This window comes from Natator depressus, chromosome 17 (genome assembly GCF_965152275.1).
Source record: "Natator depressus isolate rNatDep1 chromosome 17, rNatDep2.hap1, whole genome shotgun sequence".
Classification (NCBI taxonomy): Eukaryota; Metazoa; Chordata; order Testudines; family Cheloniidae; genus Natator; species Natator depressus.
The window spans coordinates 12,942,464-12,965,992 of NC_134250.1; the positions used below are offsets into that span (position 1 = coordinate 12,942,464).

The 23,529-nt window shown below is 39.8% G+C and overlaps 1 protein-coding gene across 1 annotated transcript in view; it reads right to left on the reverse strand.

Annotated features, from left to right (window-relative positions):
* Positions 1 to 981: 981 nt before the first annotated feature.
* VKORC1L1 (vitamin K epoxide reductase complex subunit 1 like 1) overlaps positions 982 to 23,529 on the reverse strand; it is a 28,847-nt gene continuing 6,299 nt past the window's right edge. The window contains exons 2-3 of the mRNA XM_074974763.1: positions 6,989 to 7,098; positions 982 to 6,377 (exon numbers count right to left, since the gene is read on the reverse strand). Of these exons, the coding sequence (XP_074830864.1) occupies positions 6,151 to 6,377; positions 6,989 to 7,098 (337 nt within the window). The 3' untranslated portion in view covers positions 982 to 6,150. The remainder of the gene's footprint in view (positions 6,378 to 6,988; positions 7,099 to 23,529) is intronic.

Sequence of the window (23,529 nt, forward strand, 5' to 3'; positions counted from 1 at the left end):
GGCTGTATGGTTGCAGGTGGTAAAGTGGATACCTAACGTTCTTAATAACTAACGTATTTGAGAGAGGTAGATTGGGAGACATGCATTAGCTCTCCGGATTTCTAACACTGTAGTGTTTTCATACCCTATCCCTGAAAATGGATTTCTGGTTAGCTACGTTCTGAAGGAATCACCATTTCCCCTCTACCCTCTGGTGCCTCAGAATGAGTACTGTAATTGATTAGGATTGCTCTGCTATAAGGGTACACAACTAATTCTAGTTAGTATGGAATCTATACTACATTAGGTTGTTTCAGTGTACCACAGTGGCTTCTACCCTACCATGCCAGTCAGACATAAATAGACATACCTAGGGATAGCAGCTCCAGTTCTTTTAAGTATGAACTTCTCTCCTAGGACTACAAGGATGAGATGCAGCCCTGACTTTCAGCTTGGAGGCGCTTAATTCACATTTGGAGGTCAAACCGTAGTAGTATTCTCAGTAGATAGGTTAACTTTGTCCAAGTCTGACCTGAGCACTATCACTTAACACTGGGTTGAAATATAGATACTGTAGCACCCTCAATGTTTTTGGGGTAGACAGATTTGTTGAAGTTAGATATCCAGATTCATCTATCTTATAACAAATTCAGGGTGCCAGCCTTACCTTATTGGCTACAATCCAGTCTCAGTGAAGCTAGTATAGTGGAGGTAGTTATAAAAACTTCTTACACAAAGATTGGTTTCAGAGTAACAGCCGTGTTAGTCTGTATTCGCAAAAAGAAAAGGAGTACTTGTGGCACCTTAGAGACTAACCAATTTATCTGAGCATGAGCTTTCGTGAGCTACAACTCACTTCATCGGATGCATACTGTGGATGCACACAGTATGCATCCGATGAAGTGAGCTGTAGCTCACGAAAGCTTATGCTCAAATAAATTGGTTAGTCTCTAAGGTGCCACAAGTACTCCTTTTCTTTTTACACAAAGATTGTAAGTCTAGTCCTACAGCAGCATCACCTTGCCAGATCCATGTTCTGGAACAGTGGTTGCTTACTAGATTTTGGATAGTAATTGATATGCATTAACCTGCATGGGTGTCCCCATTTCTGCACACCATCCCCTGACCAGAATGATTAAGAATACCATCACTTATGGTTCTCCTTTATGCAAATGTCTCCTTATGGCCTGACGTAAGGGACTTAAATTTCTGCCCATATACAAAGAAAAGAAAATAGTGGCCACTATTTATTGGGTTTGGATGGTAGCAGAGTGTTCTTCCACTCTTGAAGCAACACATTAGAAGCCAAGGGCAATTCTAACCAACACATGCAGCAATAAAAAAGGAAAGAAACACTCACTACAGAACTCAGAACAATTTTCTTTTAGTTTCCAAAAGAAAACCCAGACTATGAGTATGTCATGTTTACATTGCATACTTACTTAAATTTTACAGATTTCCTAATTAACTAAAACTCAGAATATAAAAAAGTTTATCCATGTTAAAAAGCAGTCACTCAAATGTTATCCAGTACTTTACTGAATACCATATTAATCCCATTACCAGCGTTTGAAAGTCATTTAAAAACTTGGTAATTTCTAAACTTTAATTATTTTTTTTTAAAGTTTCTTTCCCCATTTCAACACTGACAGAATGACATACCAACAGCTGTCACATCAAGATACAGAGACAAATTTGACATGGTTAATGCATTACAAACTAGGACTCAGATCCCGACAATATGCACAGGACTTGCAATTTCAGTAGAAAAAGCTACACTTTTGTTCACTCCAACAAGACAGATGGTTAAGGGTTCAACATCCATTTGTGTGGTAAGCACGCATGTCAAGGAGAGTCATTTCCTGCTTAAGTTCTCCACAGCTCATTGCAAATTTAAACAAAAAACAGGAACACATACTGCAGGTTTAGAATACTGAGACATTGTCAGAGTGGAGTTAAAGCAGATCTTCACACCTAACAACAGTAGGCAGTGAGTAAAATAACACACTTAGAAATATGTTTGCATGTTGCTTGAAGAACTGTAAACAGTAAATCCTTAAGTCAATGGTGCTCAACCTTTACGTACCCATGTGCACACAACATTCAGCAATACATGAAGCTACAGGAATTTTCTGCACTAGTATCTCTGGGGACTCAGTGCTTCAACCTTCTACTGCTAACATACATCTTCTTTTTGAAAAAAGAAATCACAACTGAGAACATTTCTACAAACAAGATTACAGTGCTGGCTTTAAAACCAGTTTCTAAGGCTCTGACAGAGTCCAAAAAGGCCTCTCGTCAGGTTCATTCAAGCTCTTTGTCTGAGCGGCACTACTGCAGTGTAAGAATGATTGCAGCAAGACGCCCACAGGTCATTTCTACATTTATTTTTTTACCAAAAAAAGTTGTGCAACAAATAAACATTTATATATTTACATTAGTTTTCTTTACCTGTTAGCAAAATTGTATTCTAAACCTCTGATATAGAGTATCTCAACCCATACTTGATAAAAGGAACATCTGCCCAATGACTCCACTTTAAATGGATGTTTACTCTGGAGTTTAAAGCACTAGTAATAAATATTAGATGGAACATACTATACAGAACACACACCTAATATTTAGGCCATGCTTAATACAGTTTTACGGTAACAGAATACTTCACTTTTTTTGGACTAGTTTTGTCTAGATCATGTTTAAACAATGTTGGCTGAACCAAAGTCAAGTTTTATCAGATTGTTTATTTAAGTTTAGTTCAAACAAATTAGGAGCCACACTTGCCTCCTGAAGCACCTAACCATCCGTTTTGACCAATCAAGACCTATTAGAGACTTAGTACAGTAGAAGACGAGTACTACAGCATACAGAAATTTCTCTCCTCTAAATGGAGAGTTTTGTTCTCACCTCTGATACTTAAAATGGTGGGAAATGTTTCATCGGCCTTCTTGTAGCCAATACCTTACAGTAAGAAGCCTTTTCAGGAATGTTTGCTTTCTAAGCAAGTCTTGGGATTCGATTCTTTTCCCTCTCCTCTTATCACCCTCCAAAACCTGAAAGGGTAGAAGTCCAAATTTTGAACAGCTTTTGTGTTTTGAAGAAAGCACAAAATGGTATGAGTGCTGAAGCCACAGTTGGGATGGAGATTTTTTGTTTGTTTATTTTTTAAGTCTGGATACTAGGTAGCATTTTGCCTTATTCTTGTACCCCAGTCTTTCCATGAAAGTTTACCAGAAGTTACCTTTAATTTGAAAAAGCTCAAATTAGCATATTTTAGTACATTTGGCATGACATTTACTCTGGTTGGGGGGTAGGGGCGGAGAGATGGATTAAGTACTAGTCTGATACCTGGCACATTACTAATTATGACCTGAGCTGTTTTACTGGAAGAAAAATGCTGTCTCTCATTGGCAGCAATAAAGAAGAGAGGTCAAGTATGGGCAGTGTCTACCAAGAATCTAATTGTTTTGTCCTTTATTCACACAAATTGCATTTTCTCTGACACAAAAGAGAAACACGAGAAGAGGAAGGGGTCATTTCTAGCAAGTGTTATTTCCACGTTAGGATGAATTATAAAGTAAACGCTAGAAAAGCACACAAGAAAAAGGATTTAAAATTAAGGGTCAGATTTGCAAGGGTTTGCACGCAGCATCGTGGCAAACTCTTATGGAGGCCAAGCCTGATATACACGCAAATGGGGGCTGCAGGCCGGGTGCCTTTTGCAAATCTGGCCCCAGATGATTCTGCTGAACAAACTTTAAAGTTACAGACTGTGCCCGCACAGTTAAGCACAAGGACACAGTGAAGACAGTCAATACCTATATTTTCAGCGGATGGTTTTTGGGGTTTTATGCATTAAGTCATTAATTAGACCAAATAATACTTATTATACTTGTCTCCACTGCTGCTTATTCTCAGATATTAGCATTGTGACTAATCATTTCAAGCAGCCCATGTTCACTTTTTCTTTCATTGAAGAGATGCCTTAGTGTAGCAGATCACATGAATGTATCAAAATAAATCCATACAACAGATTCAACAGTGGTATTTCCCCAAACCTTGAACCAGGAGAGGGTAAAGCTTTGAGGTACACAGTTTAAAGTTGCTCATGTCAAAGTTCAAGGCATTTGAGAGAACTAAACATCAAGACAAGCTTTAGCTCTACTCTAGTCAATACAAAATGTATTTAATGACTACATTGTCTAGCGTTGTTAGACAAAAAAAGAGACAAGTTATTTAGTGTAACATGTAACAGATGTTACTCATACCATAGAACTCCATCCATAAATCAAATCTCCACCTACTTCCAGGGTAAGAATCAGAAATTTACCTCAACAGTAATTTAAATACTGTTGTGAATTCATCCTAAATATCTATTATCACTATTATACATCATACTTTCACACAGTTAAGTTTATTTTCAACCCTTTAGTGTTTTTAATTCATTTTACAGTACAACACATAAGAACAGTGTCCCTTAAGTAGACTCATATTTAGTAGAATTAACTAAACTTGCTTCTAAATCTGAAGATGTGTTCTTTAAATGATCTAGTTCAATCTAGCTGACATGAGGGAAGAAAAGGCATGGCACCAGTGATTGGAAACTGTTGAATCAATGTATTTTGGATTCACCAAGTTTCAGAGAATACGGTATTTAGCTTGTTTGAGGGTAAATGAAGTATCAGGTTATCAGCCCTACATGTCTGTCTAACACACTGGCTTAAGGAACCAATAATATTGCTACCACTTCTCATTCTAAGGACTAAAATGGACCATAGAATACTTTTCTACATACTGTAAGTTTATTTGTTAAATAGCAAGGACACTTCTGCCTGCCAAGTTCAACACACAAAATATTTGGTTTACGAATTTAAGACAGAAGGCACTTTCAACATTCTACTTCAGGATATATTGAGCGTAGACACACTGTTTACAATTTTGTTTACTTTATAAAAATAGTTATTAGAAAGAGCAATGATAGCACTACTGTGTTTCATTTTCAAGAGCATGTTTACCTACTTATCCCACTCAAACAGATAAGACCCCTTGAAAGGCCAATACGTGTCAGTTCTAAAGTTCATTTCTAAATATAACACAAATCAAAGATCCTGAAAAAGATCAGTGAAATTTCTGTTCAGTCAGTGCATTACTCAGCTAGCCCAGTAAGTCTCTGGTACCCACTGTAAATTACAATTCTGTTTTGCAGCCTTCAATGTAATGTCAGATTGTTGTTGGTAACACTGCGTTGGGCTGTCTGACACCAGTTTAAAATGAAAAACAGATCTGCATGAAAATTAAGCCATTCCAAGAAGTGCTACTCAGATACTCTTATATAAGATTTCTCCAGTTTCAGCATACCACCTCCCACGCCTTTCTGTATTAAATTTCCCAATGGTGGCTTTTTGCAGGCTATGTTAAAGAGTCTTCATTCTGTACGGATATTAAATTACAGTTTCATTACTGGATATACCTGAAGTTTTAGCTTTAATTCCATTTTCATTAATAGGGGAAAAAAAGATGGAGCAAAGGTAACATCACTTGTATTTCTGTACTGATTACTACTAGTGCTTCTCACAAGACACTATATGGGCTCATTCCTTCCATTATTTCAATCAATCAACTATAAGCTGAACATTCTTAAAGTTGCTACACTAACAAAATTGACTGTACAGTGAGTTCTGCAGGAATGGATCCAATATTTCTAGTTATTTACAATATCATGTTTTAGTCAGATCTACATGTTTAAGTCCATCTGCTAAAAATGTAATACACATACTGTAAACATGGCAACATTAAATATGGTACCTCTATTCTAGGATATTTAAATGTCATGATCACATCTCATCATATCTGAAGTTGAATTTATACACAGGATATTTTCTAGCGTTACCCACTTTACAAGTTACAAGGAGTCTAGATTTTGTGTGGCTAAGAAATTTCTTCAAAGTAAAGTTAAAGCTTGTCTTTGATTGTATTAGAGCTTTCTCTTTTGTAGCCATATTTAAATTGAAGATTAGCACAGAAATTATCTAGGGCCCCTTCCAATTTACAGTTATTAAAAATATCAGTTATGATTCTTGGGAAAAGTGTCTGATATGAAAAATAAAAAATTACTGCAAAATAAACTTAAATGGAAGTCAGGTCTTCAGACTATCGGTCAAAAGTTCAAACGTGTTATTCCTGTTTGGGCTGGAGTTGCCGTTTCCAGGCCTCATTCAAGTAAACTAGTCGTTTGTAGTTGATGATAAAGAGAATGAAGTTCAGCAAATATGTGATGACGCATATAATGCAAAATTCCTTCAGCACAAAGTACAGAATGTATGCCAGGTACAGTGACCCTACTACTGACACTATGGAGGATGTCATGAGGATTAGAGCTGCTACTGCACTTGCTGTCATACCTGCAACAAAAGACAAAAGTTATTATTGCTACTTTAATGCCCTCATTCCATAGTTAAGCAAAAAAACTGAGAAAGAACTAAAATTTTAACTATTTCTATTCAGTGAGTTTGTATTCATATAGCTCTGCTTAAAATACCATGAGTCCATGCTGGTTGCAAATCACAATTTGGAGCGCAGTTTCTAGGTTCTGTATTGCAGTTCTTTTTTGATCAGTAGTGTGGGTGGTGGTATCATCATCTTTCATGTTCCTGAATTATGGGAAAGTTACCGGTTGATCAGGTTAGATCTATGAACATTTTCATTGGTTTTAGATCAGATTGCCGGGCAGAGATGGGTTTGCACGTGTTACTAGTCACATATCTTATCTCACTTGTTTGCCTGCTTGCCACATGCAGTCTTTGTGCCAGTGCTCATATTAATGATATAGAAGAATACTAAAAGCAAGCAAGCAAAGTAACTCTTGAAGTTATTAGGAGTTTTAGAGCTACCACTGTGGCTGGACAGCTAGACTGGTGTAAATTGTGACTTGCACCAGTGCAATTTATCATGGTTTCATCCAGGTTTAGCAATGTTTATATCAATTAGATCATAAACAAAGTTAAATACTTACCAAGTAACATTTGTAGTATATAAAATACAAGTCCAAAGACACTGTTTGGCTGATTTATTGCACTGTCCTTTCCAAAGATGGAACCCAACAGACCAAATCCTCGACCCCATCTGTAAAACAACAAACACCAATAATCCCAGATTTGAGATCTGCTTCTTTCTAACCCAAATTTCACTTTAGTACCATAGGACGATGTTCTGGTGCAACTAGAGCATTCCCTATATGTAGCTCAAACTTTGCTTTAAAAAAAACCAAATACTTGGTCATAATGAGGGTGTACTGGATACAACACTATCTCATGCATCCATGCTAAAATTGGGATTTATTATATTCAGTACCAGTATAAGCACACAAAAAAATGCAAGACACATTATAACGAGTCATTTATTTCTGTAGGAGTTATCAGTTTGAAAATCTTGCTAATCCTTATAAGCTATAATGGTAAGTCAGGATTTATTGAGGAAACCATTAGCAGAATCTCTCTCCACAATATTATACAGAATGTGATTCTGATGTAGCGTCTCAACAGGGCAGGCTTCAATTTTATAAATGATAAAGTTATAAAAGTAATAGTACAAAATAGCAACTACAGTAAGAAGGAATTTTCTAATCAACAATTGTGTATTTGTGCTAGGAACAGAGGGTTCCTTCTCTCTAAGACCGAACACGTCAAGAAATATTAGTGGCCAGAGCAAAGTAAGGATAATTTTTTAAAAGTGACAACTGAAAGAGGAAATAAGCAAAGTAACTTGAATACTGAAGCAATGTTAAATTACAGAACATTAGATTTCTATTACTATTTATAAGTTAGATGTCACCTGCATTTTCTCCAACTATCAAGCCAAAGTTTCCCTACGTCTGACTTTCCCACACTTTAACAGCCCCGATGAGGATGATTTAGTGCTTTTCATCTCCAAAACACTTTCAAATCAGGTACGCTTCTATGAGCAACATTTTCAAAACATCCTCAGATCAGACATAGTTAAAGCAAATCAGCCACTTCGGAAAAGTGGGCTCATTGGTTTAACTACTATGCCCACCAGCCGCCTCATCCATCTCCCCCAAACACTGTAGAGAGAATTACACACCAATTCCAGATAGAGTATGACTAGACAGTCAACCGTAGTAAAAGCACACTAATTTGTTCCTATATGAGTGTGTTCCTTGGAAATGCTACATGAATCCATGTTCTCCTAAACCTCAAAATGAATGCATGAGAAATGAAATTTAAGTATAAATATGAAAACCCATATTGCTTAAACAATTTGTTCTTCCAGTGTTAAAAATCACAAAATGCCTGGTTTCCTCAATAAGCCAAGTGTGAGCAGAAGAGTTGGGTTTTTTAAATTAAATCTTATACTAGGCAAAAATTAAAGTTTATGACCCTATTCACTGGTGGAAAGCTTCCTATAGCAACTGGACTTTCAGTCCTAGGTATTATGCTCTTACCTACTTGGACCCCAATCCTGCAAACACTTATGCACAGGTTTAACTTTACTAATTTGTGTAAGGCCAGGTCTACACTACAGAGTTAGGTCAACATAAGCTGCCTTACGTAGACCTGTGTAAGCGTCTACACTAAAATGTAGCTCCCAAAGATATAAATCACCCACTACATTGACTTAACTCCACCTCCACGAAAGAGGTAGCACTTAGGTCGATGTTTTTAGGATAGACACTGAGTTACTTACGTTGCCTGTTGGCTGTCAGCCCCAGGATGAGGGGGCCTGCAACTGTCAGCCCTGGGCTGGGGGTTAAGGCAGTGGAAGCACTCTTGGTGAGGGTGCAAAGAAGGAGCATTAGTGTGGACATGGAACACCCCTTTAATTACTGCTGTGGCTGTACGTCAACTTAAGTTGACTTAGGATATGTCTACACTACAAAATTAAGTGTGACAGAGTTCAAAGACTGGAAATCCTGCAGCAGATTCCCATCGTTACCACACTTGCCTAATCAGTGGCACGCAGTTTCACGCCACAAATCTGTGTAAAGAGTGAAAACATGTGAAATTCTCTTGTACTTGGTTCCTTTCAGTCTCTGTCTCAAATGGCAAAGTGCATTACTAACAGGCAATTTATTATTGCTGATATTTAATCTGTTTGTGAGTTGCCAGCATTTAATTTCTTTATAAAATTCCTGGGTGGAGCGCCAGTGCTTCTGATCCAGTACTTCTCACAGGTGTCACCTCTAGAGTTCATGGTAATGTCCCTCCTCAGCACTAAACTTTTCTATCTCCAGCTTGTTTGAATTCTTCTCAGGTGATCATAATTTAAACTGAAGTAAATATTCATGATAAAGAGCATGCAAATTACAAGGCTACCAGTCTCAGAACCAGATTTGGGTTTCTTAGCCCTCATCTTGCAGGACTGGTAAGGGTTGGAAAGGCAGTACACTAAACTCAAGTAGGGTCTTCATGGTCCCAGAAGCATGGACTACTTCCAGAAAAAAGAAGTAACTTGGCTGTGTCATTCTCTAAGTTATGGACTAGCTCTCATGAACTTATTACAAGTACGGATACGAACAGTCAAAGTTTCCATGCATCTGGTAGGTATCAAACAGAGGAAGTATGCCAGAGTAGCACCAAGCAGACATGTTAATAACACATACTTATATTTACAACCATGTGCAACTTTTTTCTACAAGTAGCTTCTCAAACCTTTTTCTCTACTGTAATAGTACAAACCTGGTTTCCTTCAAGTTTGGGCAAGCATGTAACTTCTCTGCATCATTCGGTCATCTCAATTAGGAAGTACAAAGAAAATCCCACTTCAGAGTTTTTATTGCATTTGCATTTTGTATACTGAGTGTGTGATCATATTCTAAAATTTTTTGGAAAGTCTCTTGTAGATCATTAGCTCTCTGGTGCAGTGAATAGTAGTAGCATAATCACAGTTTTTGGCAATTCAGTTGATGTACCTTGGCAAGAGAAGGTCCTATGCAATCGGGGCAGTGGCTTTTGGGATCAATATGAGCATATCGTTTATTAATTTGTCTATGGCAGGTTGCTAACCATTTCCTACGTCCTGATGGAGGCAGCCTCTACTGCTGACTGTGTAGTGTTCCATCTGCATTAAAACTTGCATTATTTTAATAAGTGAGATGGCTTGCATATATAGCTCAAACATCATCCAAAGTCTAATGGATGGCTATGCAGTACTGCACAAGATGACATAGCCCTTTCCATAGAGAAAGTGCACAAAATGCATACATAAAGTATGCTTTTTTCAAAATCGAAATGGGACCCTAAACTTCTTGCATCTTCCATTTGGTGCAGAAAAGTTTACTTGCTTTTCTCTTTTGCTATGTCTACACTACAGCAGAACAGCTGCACCGACACTTAACACTTCAAGCTTTTAAAGTTGCAACAAGGCCAACAAAATATATAATGAACTATTCCATGTTGCAGACACCTCTACCATCCTGATCTTTTTACAGCTACATACAGATGGCTAAATTTAGTGAGCCCCTCATTATAGGGCTGACTTCAGAATCTTTCTATTAGCAAGTTTGTGCTCTCCAACCTACAGAAGTTCAAAAAACTTAATTAGATGCTTCTCCATCCCTCTCCCCCAAAGAAAATGAGCAGCCTTACAAAAACATAACGTCCTTTAAATATGTAGCTCAGTGTCCATACCAACAAAGGTCTTCAAATAATTAGAACTATACAGCTCACCACAAAGATACTCATAGCCCATGGTGATGATTGCAAGGTAAATAACTAGGGCTGGTTGATTAATTGCCGTTAACTGACGCAATTAACTAAAAAAAAAAATTAATCACAATTTTAAAAAAATTACAATTAAACACAGTTTTAATCACACTGTTAAATAATAGAATACCAATTTAAATGTATTAAATATTTTGGATGTTGTTCTACATTTTCAAATATATTGTATTCTGTGTTGTAACTGAAATCAAAGTTCCAGAGTAGCAGCCATGTTAGTCTGTATTCGCAAAAAGAAAAGGAGTGTATATTATTTTTATTACAAATATTTGCATTGTAAAAATGATAAACAAAAAAGTATTTTTCAATTTACCTCATACAAGTACTGTAGTGCAGTCTTTGTCATGAAAATGCAACTTACAAATATAGATTTTTTTTTTTTTGTTACATAACTGCACTCCAAACCAAAACAATGGAAAACTTCAGAGCCTAGTAATCCACTCAGTGCTACTTCTTGGTCAGCCAATCGCTAAGACAAACAAGTTTGTTTACATCTTCAGGAGATAATGCTGCCCTCTTCTTATTTACAAATGTCACCAGAAAGTGAGAACAGGCATTTGCATGGCACTTTTGTAGCTGGCATTGCAAGGTATTTATGTGCCAGATGCACTAAAAACATTCATGTGCCCCTTCATGCTTCGGCCACCATTCCAGAGGACAAGCTTCCATGCTGATGGCGCTCATTAAAAAAAACAATGAATTAAATTTGTGACTGAACTCCTTGGGGGAGAATTGTATGTCCCCTGCTCTGTTTTACCCACATTCTGCCATATATTTCATGTTATAGCAGTCTCGGATGATGACTCAGCACATGTTCATTTTAAGAACACTTTCGCTGCAGATTTGACAAAACACAAGGAAGGTACCCATGTGAGATTTCTAAAGATAGCTACAGCACTTGACCCAAGGTTTAAGAATCTGAAGTGCCTTCCAAAATTTGAGAGGGACAGGCTGTGGAGCATGCTTTCAGAAGCTATAAAAGAGCAACACTCCGATGCGGAAACATAGAACCCAAACCTCCAAAAGAGAAAATCAACCTTCTGCTGGTGGCATCTGATTCAGATAATGAAAATGAACATGCGTTGGGCCGCACTGCTTTGGATTGTTAACAAGCAGAACCCGTCATCAGCATGGATGTATGTCTCCTGGAATGGTGGTTGAAGCATGAAGGGGCATATGAATATTTAGTGCATCTGGCATGTAAGTATCTCGCGATGCTGGCTACAACAGTGCCATGAGAATGCCTGTTCTCACTTTCAGGTGCCATTGTAAACAAGAAGCAGGCTGCAAATGTAAACAAACTTGTTTGTCTGAGCGATTGGCTGAACAAGAAGTAGGACTGAGTGGACTTAAAGGCTCTAAAATTTTACATTATGTTTTATTTTTGAATGAAGTTTTTTTGTACATAATTCTATATTTGTAAGTTCAACTTTCATTATCAAGAGATTGCACTACAGTACATGTATTAGGTGAATTGAAAAATACTATTTCTTTTTTTTTTTTTTTGCAAGTACAAGTGCAAATACTTGTAATCAAAAATAAATATAAAGTGTGCACTGTACACTTTGTATTCTGTGTTGTAATTGAAATAAATATATTTGAAAATGTAGAAAACATCCAAAAATATTTAAATAGAATACAATTTTTTTAATTGCACAATTAATTGTGAATCAATTTTTTTAGTCACTTGACAGCCCTATAAATAACTAAATTAACTGTCCTAGCTGACAGTCACACTGTTTCATGCTATCTAGTCTCTTGGTAACAAAGACTTGATCCTGCATTAAAACACAGCGCTTTACCTCATTGAGTGCTCTTTGTAGATTCAAGTGGATAGTACTTTTATAGAGTGGATGCTGGCTAACAGAGCTGGAACAACTTTTATTGCAACCTGAAGGGACAGAAAGCTCAATTTGTATAAAAGGTATTTGTGATTTAGAAGATTCACAATTGTTTTTTTAAATGTGAAATAATGGCAGCATTGGTATATTTGTACTTCAGTCTGGAAAATCAAGACTTCAAGTCTAATCTTTCAATGATAGTAATCTGAAGTGCTACTTGCAAAAGGAGTAGGTACAAAGTGCAAGCTTTAGGATTTAAACCATATGATTAGGGAGCTGAATGAGACTTTCATGGGGCACAGGTGATCCCACATCTGCCTGCATTCTTACACCTTCCTTTGAAGCATCTGGTCTGGCCAGTGTCCTAGTCTAGTAACCTGTCTCTATGGATCACAAGTCTGTTAGAGTATGGCAATTCCTATGTTAACAGATTAATATGTGATTTTCAAATTAACCATATGTTCTTTGATTTTTGTATTTTGTTATTCTAGTGCAGATGATTTTCTGGCTAGCTTCTTTTTTATATAAGCAAAATAGGTTTTTTAATAAATACGCTCCAAATGGCATAGTAATCCATGGATTTGATATTGGGAGGGTCAGTTTTTCCCCCCATAGTAAGAATGGGCATGTGGGCAGATTTCCATCTCAGAGCTATTATTATTAAAGCTTTCAATAATAGGACTTCTAACAGCTCTGGGATTTGTGGAGCTGTTCTTCTGCATTGTCCCAAGAAGGCCACTGTTCCAAACGCAGAGTTGCTGTTTGTTTAGGTTTATGCCAAGCTTTTCCCAGAACCATTTCCCAGATTGGACCACATCCACCACCTGTGCAATCCTCCACAGATTTGAATCATTGTGAAATATTGTATGCTCTAAGATCTTTTGGAGCTTATTTACATGGGAGAAGCAGATTATGGCTTTGCTAAAGAGGTCTTTACAAACTGGAGATTTTAACAATCTTGGAGATGATGATTCTGATTCCTTCCCTATGCAATTTAATTTTTTCTTCAATATCTTTGGAAATTACAATATGGTTTACATGAAAATTCAATTTCTGTAGTATTCTAGTTTCCATTCTGTAGCCAGTGAAGGTTTTTGGAAGAGATAGTTTGCTGCAACTGTAAAGAAGCAATTTCTTATCAACTTGTCTGAGAGATTCAACAGACTTGGCTATGACAGACTACAGAAACTGGGTGCCCTCCTCAATGGCAGTAACTGTTCTACTAATTACCAATTCCCATGCAATCAGTGCCACACATCTTATTGGCTCTATTGCTTTGGATTAAGGAATCATTTTGAACTAGAATTCCAGTCTTACTTTATTGAACAGTGCTAGTTTGTTGGCTTAACTGCTCAAAAGTTCTTCAGGGCCAACGATTTTCAGCTTATAAAATGCTACTATTTTACCTGCTGCTGTAAATTCCCTATTCAGGTTATAGCAAAGTTCACAATGAAAAAAGGAAATTCAATTAAACAGTAGTTAATAAAGAACTGGCTGATGCAATAAACTCAAAAAACATAAGAAAATGTACCACTCAAGATCAACAATTCCTTCCCTGTATTGATTTGTAACTGCTGGACCGGACAAGTGTTCAGTTGCGAAAGTAATGCAAAATGAAAGTACTGCATGATTTGGTGTTACACAAAAACTATACTTGGCATGTGTACGTATGCCACAAGCAAGTTTCACTCAGCTAGAGGAGAGGCAATTTGCATGAATTTTAAGACAGTTTTAAAAAAAAGTTTCCTTTAGGAAAGATTTTGCTGCATGCCTCAAAGAGAACTTCAAAATACCATTTCAGATTTTTCCTCCTTCAAGTTATCACAGCTTGTCAGCTCTACTTAAGTTGTTTGCAACTAATACCCTTAATGTTTTAGACAACTTTATGACTTGAAAGTGTTCTTAAAAATTTATGTAAGACCTCACAGTAAAGAACCTGACACACAAATTTAGAATAGTTTATCTAGCTTTACCAGAATCACTAAAACTGTGAATACTGCACACAATTCTATTCACACATGTCCCTTTTAAAAGAGTGGAAGATAGGCAACATCTAAAGGGTTTGACAATTTTGACTTGTGGCATTTAAAAAGGCTCAGAAGCAACCAATTCTTAATGTTTTACTATAAATATATGCAATTACCTATATTTGACCCTTGTCTTCCTCTTGTTACACCGTGGCACTGATGTGTCATTCTGTCCATCCATGATAAATGCTCAATGAAAACTTTAGAAACTGTTAATCATTAGCTCTGATCAGCTATGAATTTCACTCATGTTCAAGAACAACAGATCCAAAGGAAAGGAGGACTTGTGGCACCTTAGAGACTAACAAAATTTATTTGAGCATAAGCTTTCGTGAGCTACAGGTCACTTCATCGGATGCATTCAGTGGAAAATACAGTGGGGAGATTTATATACACAGAGAACATGAAACAATGGGTGTTACCATACACACTGTAACGAGAGTGATCAGGTAAGGTGAGCTATTACCAGCAGGAGAGCAGGTGGGGGGGGGGGGGGGAGAGAACCTTTTGTGGTGATAATCAAGGTGGGCCATTTCCAGCAGTTGAATAAATGGACACAAATCAGACATCAAGAATTATAACATTCAAAAACCAGTCGGAGAACACTTCAATCTCTCTGGTCACTCGATTACAGACCTAAAAGTGGCAATTCTTCAACAAAAAACCTTCAAAAACAGACTTCAACGAGAGACTTCTGAATTGGAATTAATTTGCAAACTGGATATAATTAACTTAGGCTTGAATAAAGACTGGGAGTGGATGGGTCATTACACAAAGTAAAATTATTTCCCCATGTTTATTCCCCCCACATACACACACTGTTCCTCAGACGTTCTTGTCAACTGCTGGAAATGGCCCACCTTGATTATCACTACAAAAGTCCATCCCCCGGCTCTCCTGCTGGTAATAGCTCACCTTACCTGATCACTCTTGTTACAGTCTGTATGGTAACACCCATTGTTTCATGTTCTCTCTGTATATAAATCTCCCCACTGTATTTTCCACTGAATGCATCCGATGAAGTGACCTGTAGCTCACGAAAGCTTATGCTCAATTAAATTTGTTAGTCTCTAAGGTGCCACAAATACTCCTTTTCTTTTTGCAGATACAGACTAACACGGCTGCTACTCTGAAACCTGTCATTATGCAAGATCCAAAGGAGTGCATTGAAGAACTGGCTACTCCATTATAAGTTAGCAAAGGCAGCTAAAAGTAGCATCTTTGCTATTATGCATCGCAAGGTACTTTACAAGTGACTAAATAGCTTACATGTTTAATACTGGTTTAGGAGCTGGCAACAGCTATCAGTGTCTCAAACGGAAAATGAATGTAATTCCGAGCTTGTTAAGTGTAATAAAACCGAACAAAAAAACAAACAACCAACCCACCACCCTTAAAATTTATGGCCAGGAATCAAATGACTAGCATCCAGATGACTACACACCCAGATTCAATTTGGAACGTAAGTTCTAATAAGGTCAATAAAGCTGGCCTGAACTCATGGGGTGCACCTTTGATCTTTACATCAGCTTTTGATTAAAGGACCTAGAAAGCGTGTTAATATGCAGCAAGGATAAGAACCTTGGTTGCAGCTTTTGCACAACTCCGCTAGAGACTTTGGATTAAGCCCAGTTCACAGCTATAAGGTCACTCGGGTCACTCTGCCAGTCTTAACTGAAGCTCTTTAAAAGCCAACAAAGAATAGATTCAAAGTTCCAGTTTGTAACCTTGCCAACAGTGCTCAAAAATACATTTCAGACATTTACTTTCATGATTGATTTTAAATATTAGTATACTTAAGAACGAAGATATTTTATTCTATATACCTTTTACACTTCACATAAGAAATGATAATTAGGGCTATCAAGTGATTAAAAAAATGAATCGTGATTAATCACACGATTAAAAAATTAATCGATTAATCACACTTAAACAATAGAATACAATTTATTTAAATATTTTTGGATGTTTTCTACATTTTCAAATATATTGATTTCAATTACAACACAGAATACAAAGTATACAATGTTCACTTTATATTTTTGATTACACATTTGCACTGTAAAAAACAAAAGAAATAGTTTTTCAATTCACCTAATACAAGTACTGTAATGCAATCTCTGAAAGTTGAATTTACAAATGTAGGTTTATGAACAAAAAAATAACTGCATTCAAAAACAAAACGTAAAACTTTAGAGCCTACAAGTCCATACAGTCCTATATCTTGTTCAGACAATCGCTCAGACAAACAAGTTTGTTTACATTTGCATGAGATAATGCTGCCCGCTTCTTGTTCACATCACCTGAAAGTGAGAACAGGTGTTCTCATGGCACTGTTGTAGCCGGTGCCACAAGATATTTACGTGCCAGATGCACTAAAGATTCATATGTCCCTTCGTGCTTCAACCACCATTCCAGAGGACAGTCGTCCATGCTGATGACGGGTTCTGCTTGTTAACAATCCAAAGCAGTGCGGACCAATGCATGTTCATCTTCATTATCTGAATCAGATGCCACCAGCAGAAGGTTGATTTTCTTTTTTTGGAGGTTTGGGTTCTGTGTTTTCACATTGGAGTGTTGCTCTTTTAAGACTTCTGAAAGCATGCTCCACAACCCGTCCCTCTCAAATTTTGGAAGGCACTTCAGATTCTTAAACCTTGGGTCAAGTGCTGTAGCTATCTTTAGAAATCTCACATGGGTACCTTCTTTGTGTTTTGCCAAATCTGCAGCGAAAATGTTCTTAAAATGAGTAACACGTGCTGGGCCATCATCCGAGACTGCTAGAACATGAAATATATGGTAGAATGCGGGTAAAACAGAGCCGAAGACATACAATTCTCTCCCAAGGAATTCAGTCACAAATTTAATTAATGCATTGTTTTTTTAATGAGCATCATCAGCATGGAAGCATGTCCTCAGGAATGGTGGCGGAAGTATGAAGGGACATACAAATATTTAGCATATCTGGCACGTAAATACCTTACAATGTCGGCTACAAAAGTGCCACGCAAACGCCTGTTCTCACTTTTTGGTGACATTGTGAAGAAGACGTGGACAGCATTATCTCCTGCAAATGTAAACAGACTTGTTTTTCTGAGCAATCTGATTGGCTGAACAAGAAGTAGGACTGAGAGGACTTGTAGGCTCTAAAGTTTTGCATTGTTTTGTTTTTGAGTGCAGATACGGAACCAAAAAAAAAAAAAATCTACATTTGTAAGTTGCGCTTTCACAATAAAGAGATTGCACTACAGGCATATTGAAAAAATACGTTTTCTTTTATCAATTTTACAGTACAAATATTTGTAATCAGAAATAATAATATAAAGTGAGCACTGTACACTTTGTATTGTGTTGTAACTGAAATCAATATATTTGGAAATGTACAAAAACCATCCAAAAATATTTAATAAATTTCAATCGGTATTTTAATTGTTTAACAGTGCAATTAAAAATGTGATTAATAGTGATTATTTTTTTTAATTGCAATTACTTTTTTTGAGTTAATCGTGTTGAGTTAACTGCAATTAATCAACAGCCCTAATACAATAATAAATAATAATAATAATAGCAGCAGCAGCAGCTAGACTACAATCTCACATATTTCAGCTTTTAGATCTATAGCAGATTCACATGCAGATGCCAGTTTTATAGCAGACACTGCTGGCTATTCAACCTAAGACTTAACAGCAATTTTCTTCATTCTAGGTAAGCTTTGCTAAGTTACTTAGGCCTTGTCTATACTTGTAAGTTGGAGCGCATTAAATCAGCCCCGCGTGCCCTAACTCCTGAGGTGTCTACACTGGCAAGGCACGTAGAGCGCCCAGACTCCGTGGCTGGAGCACCCCTGGTAATCCACCTCCACGAGAAGCATAGAGCTTTCTGCGCCCCGGCTGGAGCAGCACAGTGCCAGTGTGGATGCCCTGGTCTATTAATGCACTCTGACTGGCCTCAAGGAAGTGTCCCACAATGCCTGTTCTAGGCACTCTGGTTATCACTTTGTAGTATACTGCCCTGCCCTCAGGTGACCAACCGTCAGACCTGCCCTTTAAATTCTCTGGGAATTTTGAAAGTCCCCTTCCTGTTTGCTCAGCAAGGCATTGAGTGCTCTCAGAGCATCTTTCCAGGTGACCATGCCTCCATGCGATCCCCAGTATAGAGCAATGGCGAGGTACTGGACCACATCAGCGTTTGGGGGGAGGAGGTTTGTCCAGTCCCAGCTGCACACCAGCTGTGGGAATTACAACACTTACAGGCAGATATCAAGGGCCATGACAAAAAGGGGCCATGACCGGGACACAGTGCAGTGCAGGGTTAAAATGAAGGAGCCAACGCCTACTACAAAGCATGGGAGGCAAACTACCGCTTGAGAGCTGCCGCCACAACCTGCTGGTTCTACAAAGAGCTGGACAAGATACTTGGGGGTGACCCCAACTCCACTCCGAAGAGCACCATGGATGCTTCAGAGGCCGTGGCAGCCTAGAGTGCAACAAAGGCAGGAGGAGGAAAGCGGGAGCGAGGGTGCTGAGGAGGAGGGGGGCCCAGAACCAGAGAACAGCCCAGCATCCATAGATGCATGCAGCCAGAAGCTGTTTTCAAGCCAGGAGGAAGGTAGCCATTCGCAGCAGACGGTGCTTGGGGAAGAACAAACAGCAGAGGAGGTGCCCAGTAAGCGGCTTTTATTTTGAGAAGGGAGTTGTTGGGTGCAGGCTGTTGGGGAGAGGAGGGTTGCAGAAAGAAGGATTAGAGCTGCGTGCATGCCTAGATGTGGAATAGGGCTTTGATGTACTCTCACATATTGCGGTAATTGGCCTCAGTGATCTCATCGAAGGTCTCATGCAGAAACAGGGCAATCCAACTGCACAGGTTCCTTGGTGGAGCCACTGTGCTCATTGTCCCAGTAAGGCTAACATATCTGCACCACTGTGTCGTGAGGGGCAGGGGAGGGGACCATTGCTGCACACAGGCAAATCGCATAAGGGCCAGGGCTGAAGCCGCATTGTTGCCCAGAGTCACAGTTCTTCTGAGCAGGATGTGATTAATGGCCCTGCACACTTGCCTCAACACGATTCCAACCGTCGACTTGCCCACTCCAAACCGGTTAGTGACCAATTGGTAGCTGTCTGGAGTAGCCAGCTTCTAGATTGCAATCACCACGAGCTTCTCCACAGACAGGGCAGCTCTCAATCTCGTGTCCTTGCACTGTAGGGTGGGGGCGAGCTCAGCACACAGTCCCATTAAAGTGGCTTTCCTCATCCGAAAGTTCTGCAGCCACTGCTCCTCATCCCAGACTTGCACGACGATGTGATCCAACCACTCAGTGCTTGTTTCCCAAGCCCAAAAGCAGCGTTCCACAGTGGTGAGCACGTTTGTGAATGCCACAAGCAATCTCATGTCATATGCATTAAGCGTGTCGACATCATCAGACTCCTCACTGTCACTTTGTAGCTTAAGGAGTAACTCAACTGCAATTCGTGATGTGCTGGTGACCCATATTCCTCAGCAGTTCGGGATCCATTCCCGCAGACCAAAAGGGAAGACAGAGCGCGCAGAACAAAAACCGTTGAAAGATGGCTCCAAATGTGACCGGAAGCACAGTGACTGCCAGGACGCGAAGCGATGCATCACAGGGCACTGGGACAGGACCCAGGATGCCCCGCGCCCCCCATCCTCCTTCCCACAAGCCTCAGCACCAGAATGGGAAGAGGTACTCTGTGGGATAGCTGTCCATAATGCACCACTCCAAAAGCTGCTCCAAGTGCTGCAAATGTGACCACACCACTGCACTTGCAGCTGACAGTGTGAACACATGGCAGCCCTTTTCCTGCTGCTGGTTTAACTCCTGGCGCACTACATCTGCAAGAGCATGTCTACATTTAAACCACTGCAGCCGGGCCGCTTCAGTGCACATACTCACTCCAACAATGAGAGGATCTCCAGTCACTGTAGTTAATCCACCTCCCGAAGAGGCAGTAGCTAGGCTGACTGTTTAATATAGCACAGAATGTGCTATAGCAGATGGCAAGTTTCTGCAGTGAAAATAAGATTTAGAAAGTAACTATACTAGTGGCTTTCAAAACAACTTCTTTCATACAACAAAAATGATTAATCCATATATAATTGCAAAAGTTTTCAAATATCCTGGTATTTTTGCTCTGGGACAACCCAAAACCAAGACCTGGTCTATTCTACAGAGCTAGGTCAACGTAAGGCAGCTTACATAGAATATCATATCATAGAATCATAGAATATCAGGGTTGGAAAGGACCTCGGGAGGTCATCTAGTCCAACCCCCTGCTCAAAGCAGGACCAATCCCCAACTAAATCATCCCAGCTAGGGCTTTGTCAAGCCTGACCTTAAAAACCTCAAAGGAAGGCAATTCAACCACCTCCCTAGCACCTCCAGTGCTTCACCACCCTCCTAGTGAAAAAGTTTTTCCTAATATCCAACCTAAACCTCCCCCGCTGCAACTTGAGACCATTACTCCTTGTTCTGTCATCTGCTACCACTGAGAACAGTCTAGAGCCATCCTCTTTGGAACCCCCTTTCAGGTAGTTGAAAGCAGCCATCAAATCCCCCCTCATTCTTCTCTTCTGCAGACTTAACAAGCCCAGTTCCCTCAGCCTTTCCTCATAAGTCTTGTTTTCCAGTCCCCTAATAATTTTTGTTGCCCTCCGCTGGACGCGTTCCAATTTTCCACATCATTCTTGTAGTGTGGGGCCCAAAACTGGACACAGTACTCCAGATGAGGCCTCACCAATGTTGAATAGAGGGAAACGATCACATCCCTCCATCTGCTGACAATGCCCCTACTTATACAGCCCAAAATGCCGTTAGCGTCTTGGCAACAAGGGCACACTGTTGACTCATATCCAGCTTCTCATCCACTGTAACCCCTAGGTCCTTTTCTGCAGAACTGCTGCCTAGCCATTCGGTCCCTAGTCTGTAGCAATGCATGGGATTCTTCTGTCCTAAGTGCAGGACTCTGCACTTGTCTTTGTTGAACCTCATCAGATTTCTTTTGGCCCAATCCTCCAATTTGTCTAGGTCCCTCTGTATCCTATCCCTACCCTCCAGCGCATCTACCACTCCTCCCAGTTTAGTGTCATCTGCAAATTTGCTGAGGGTGCAGTCCACACCATCCTCCAGATCATTAATGAAGATATTGAACAAAACCGGCCCCAGGACTGATCCTTGGGGCACTCCGCTTGATACCGGCTGCCAACTAGACATGGAGCCATTGATCACTACCCTTTGAGCCCAATGATCTAGCCAGCTTTCTATCCACCTTATAGTCCATTCATCCAGCCCATACTACTTTAACTTGCTGGCAAGAATACTGTGGGAGACCATATCAAAAGCTTTGCTAAAGTCAAGGAATAACACGTCCACTGCTTTCCCCTCATTCACAGAGCCAGTTATCTCATCATAGAAGTCAATTAGATTAGTCAGGCATGACTTGCCCTTGGTGAATCCATGCTGACTGTTCCTGATCACTTTCCTCTCCTCTAAGTGCTGCAGAATTGATTCCTTGAGGACCTGGTCCATGATTTTTCCAGGGACTGGGGTGAGGCTGACTGGCCTGTAGTTTCCCGGATCCTCTTTCTTCCCTTTTTTAAAGATGGGCACTACATTAGTCTTTTTCCAGACGTCCAGGACCTCCCCCGATCGCCATGAGTTTTCAAAGATAATGGCTAATGGCTCTGCAATCACATCTGCCAACTCCTCTAGCACCCTCGGATGCAGCACATCTGGCCCTATGGACTTGTGCAAGTCCAGCTTTTCTAAATAGTCCCGAACCACTTCTTTCTCCACAGAGGGCTGGTCACCTCCTCCCCATGCTGTGCTGCCCAGTGCAGTAGTCTGGGAGCTGACCTTGTTCGTGAAGACAGAGGCAAAAAAAGGATTGAGTACATTAGCTTTTTCCACATCCTCTGTCACTAGGTTGCCTCCCTCATTCAGTAAGAGGCCCACACTTTCATTGACTTTCTTCTTGTTGCTAACATACCTGAAGAAACCCTTCTTGTTACTCTTAACATCTCTTGCTAGCTGCAACTCCAAGTGTGATTTGGCCTTCCTGATTTCACTCCTGCATGCCTGAGTAATATTTTTATACTCCTCCCTGGTCATTTGTCCAATCTTCCACTTCCTGTAAGCTTCTTTTTTGTGTTTAAGATCAGCAAGGATTTCACAGTTAAGCCAAGGTGGTCCCCTGCCATATTGACTATTCTTTCTACACGTCAGGATGGTTTGTTCCTGTAACCTCAACAAGGATTCTTTAAAATACAGCTGGCTCTCCTGGACTCCTTCCCCCCTCATGTTTGTCTCGCAGGGGATCCTGCCCATCAGTTCCCATCAACCTAATTATGTCAGTGTACATACTACAAGCCTTGCTCCTGCTGATGCAAGTTCCCTACTACACTGACATAACTCCGCCTTCAGGAGAGGCACAGGGCTTATGTCAGTGTAGTAAGGGCAACACTGTGTCCCTGTAGATACTACCTGTTACTTACATCCGCTACTTGCTGTTATTCTTCTCAATTTCACGGCTCTATGCTGGAGCTGTGAAACTGACAAGAAAGTCGCTCAGAGGGCTGTTACCCTGGGGCAGATGAGGGGCTCCCTGCTCCGAGCCCAGCTGCACCGAGGCTCCCCGGGCTCTCGGCCCCCCCAAACTACCCTCTTAAACCGGTGGAAGTGCTCCTGGTGAGGACGTGCACCACCGACAGAAGAAGGGCAGTGTGGACATGACCCACTGCAGTAATTGCTGCGGTAGCCGCAAGTCGACCTAACATAGGTTGACTTAAGTTTGTATTGTAGATATGCCCCAACAATCTGAAAGCCCTGTTCAATGTGAACTACAGAAGCCAAGTTAAACCCCTTGGAAGACATTTTAGGGTCAACCCTGATGGATCTGTGTTTCCATACAACATACCTACCACGGTAGCTTA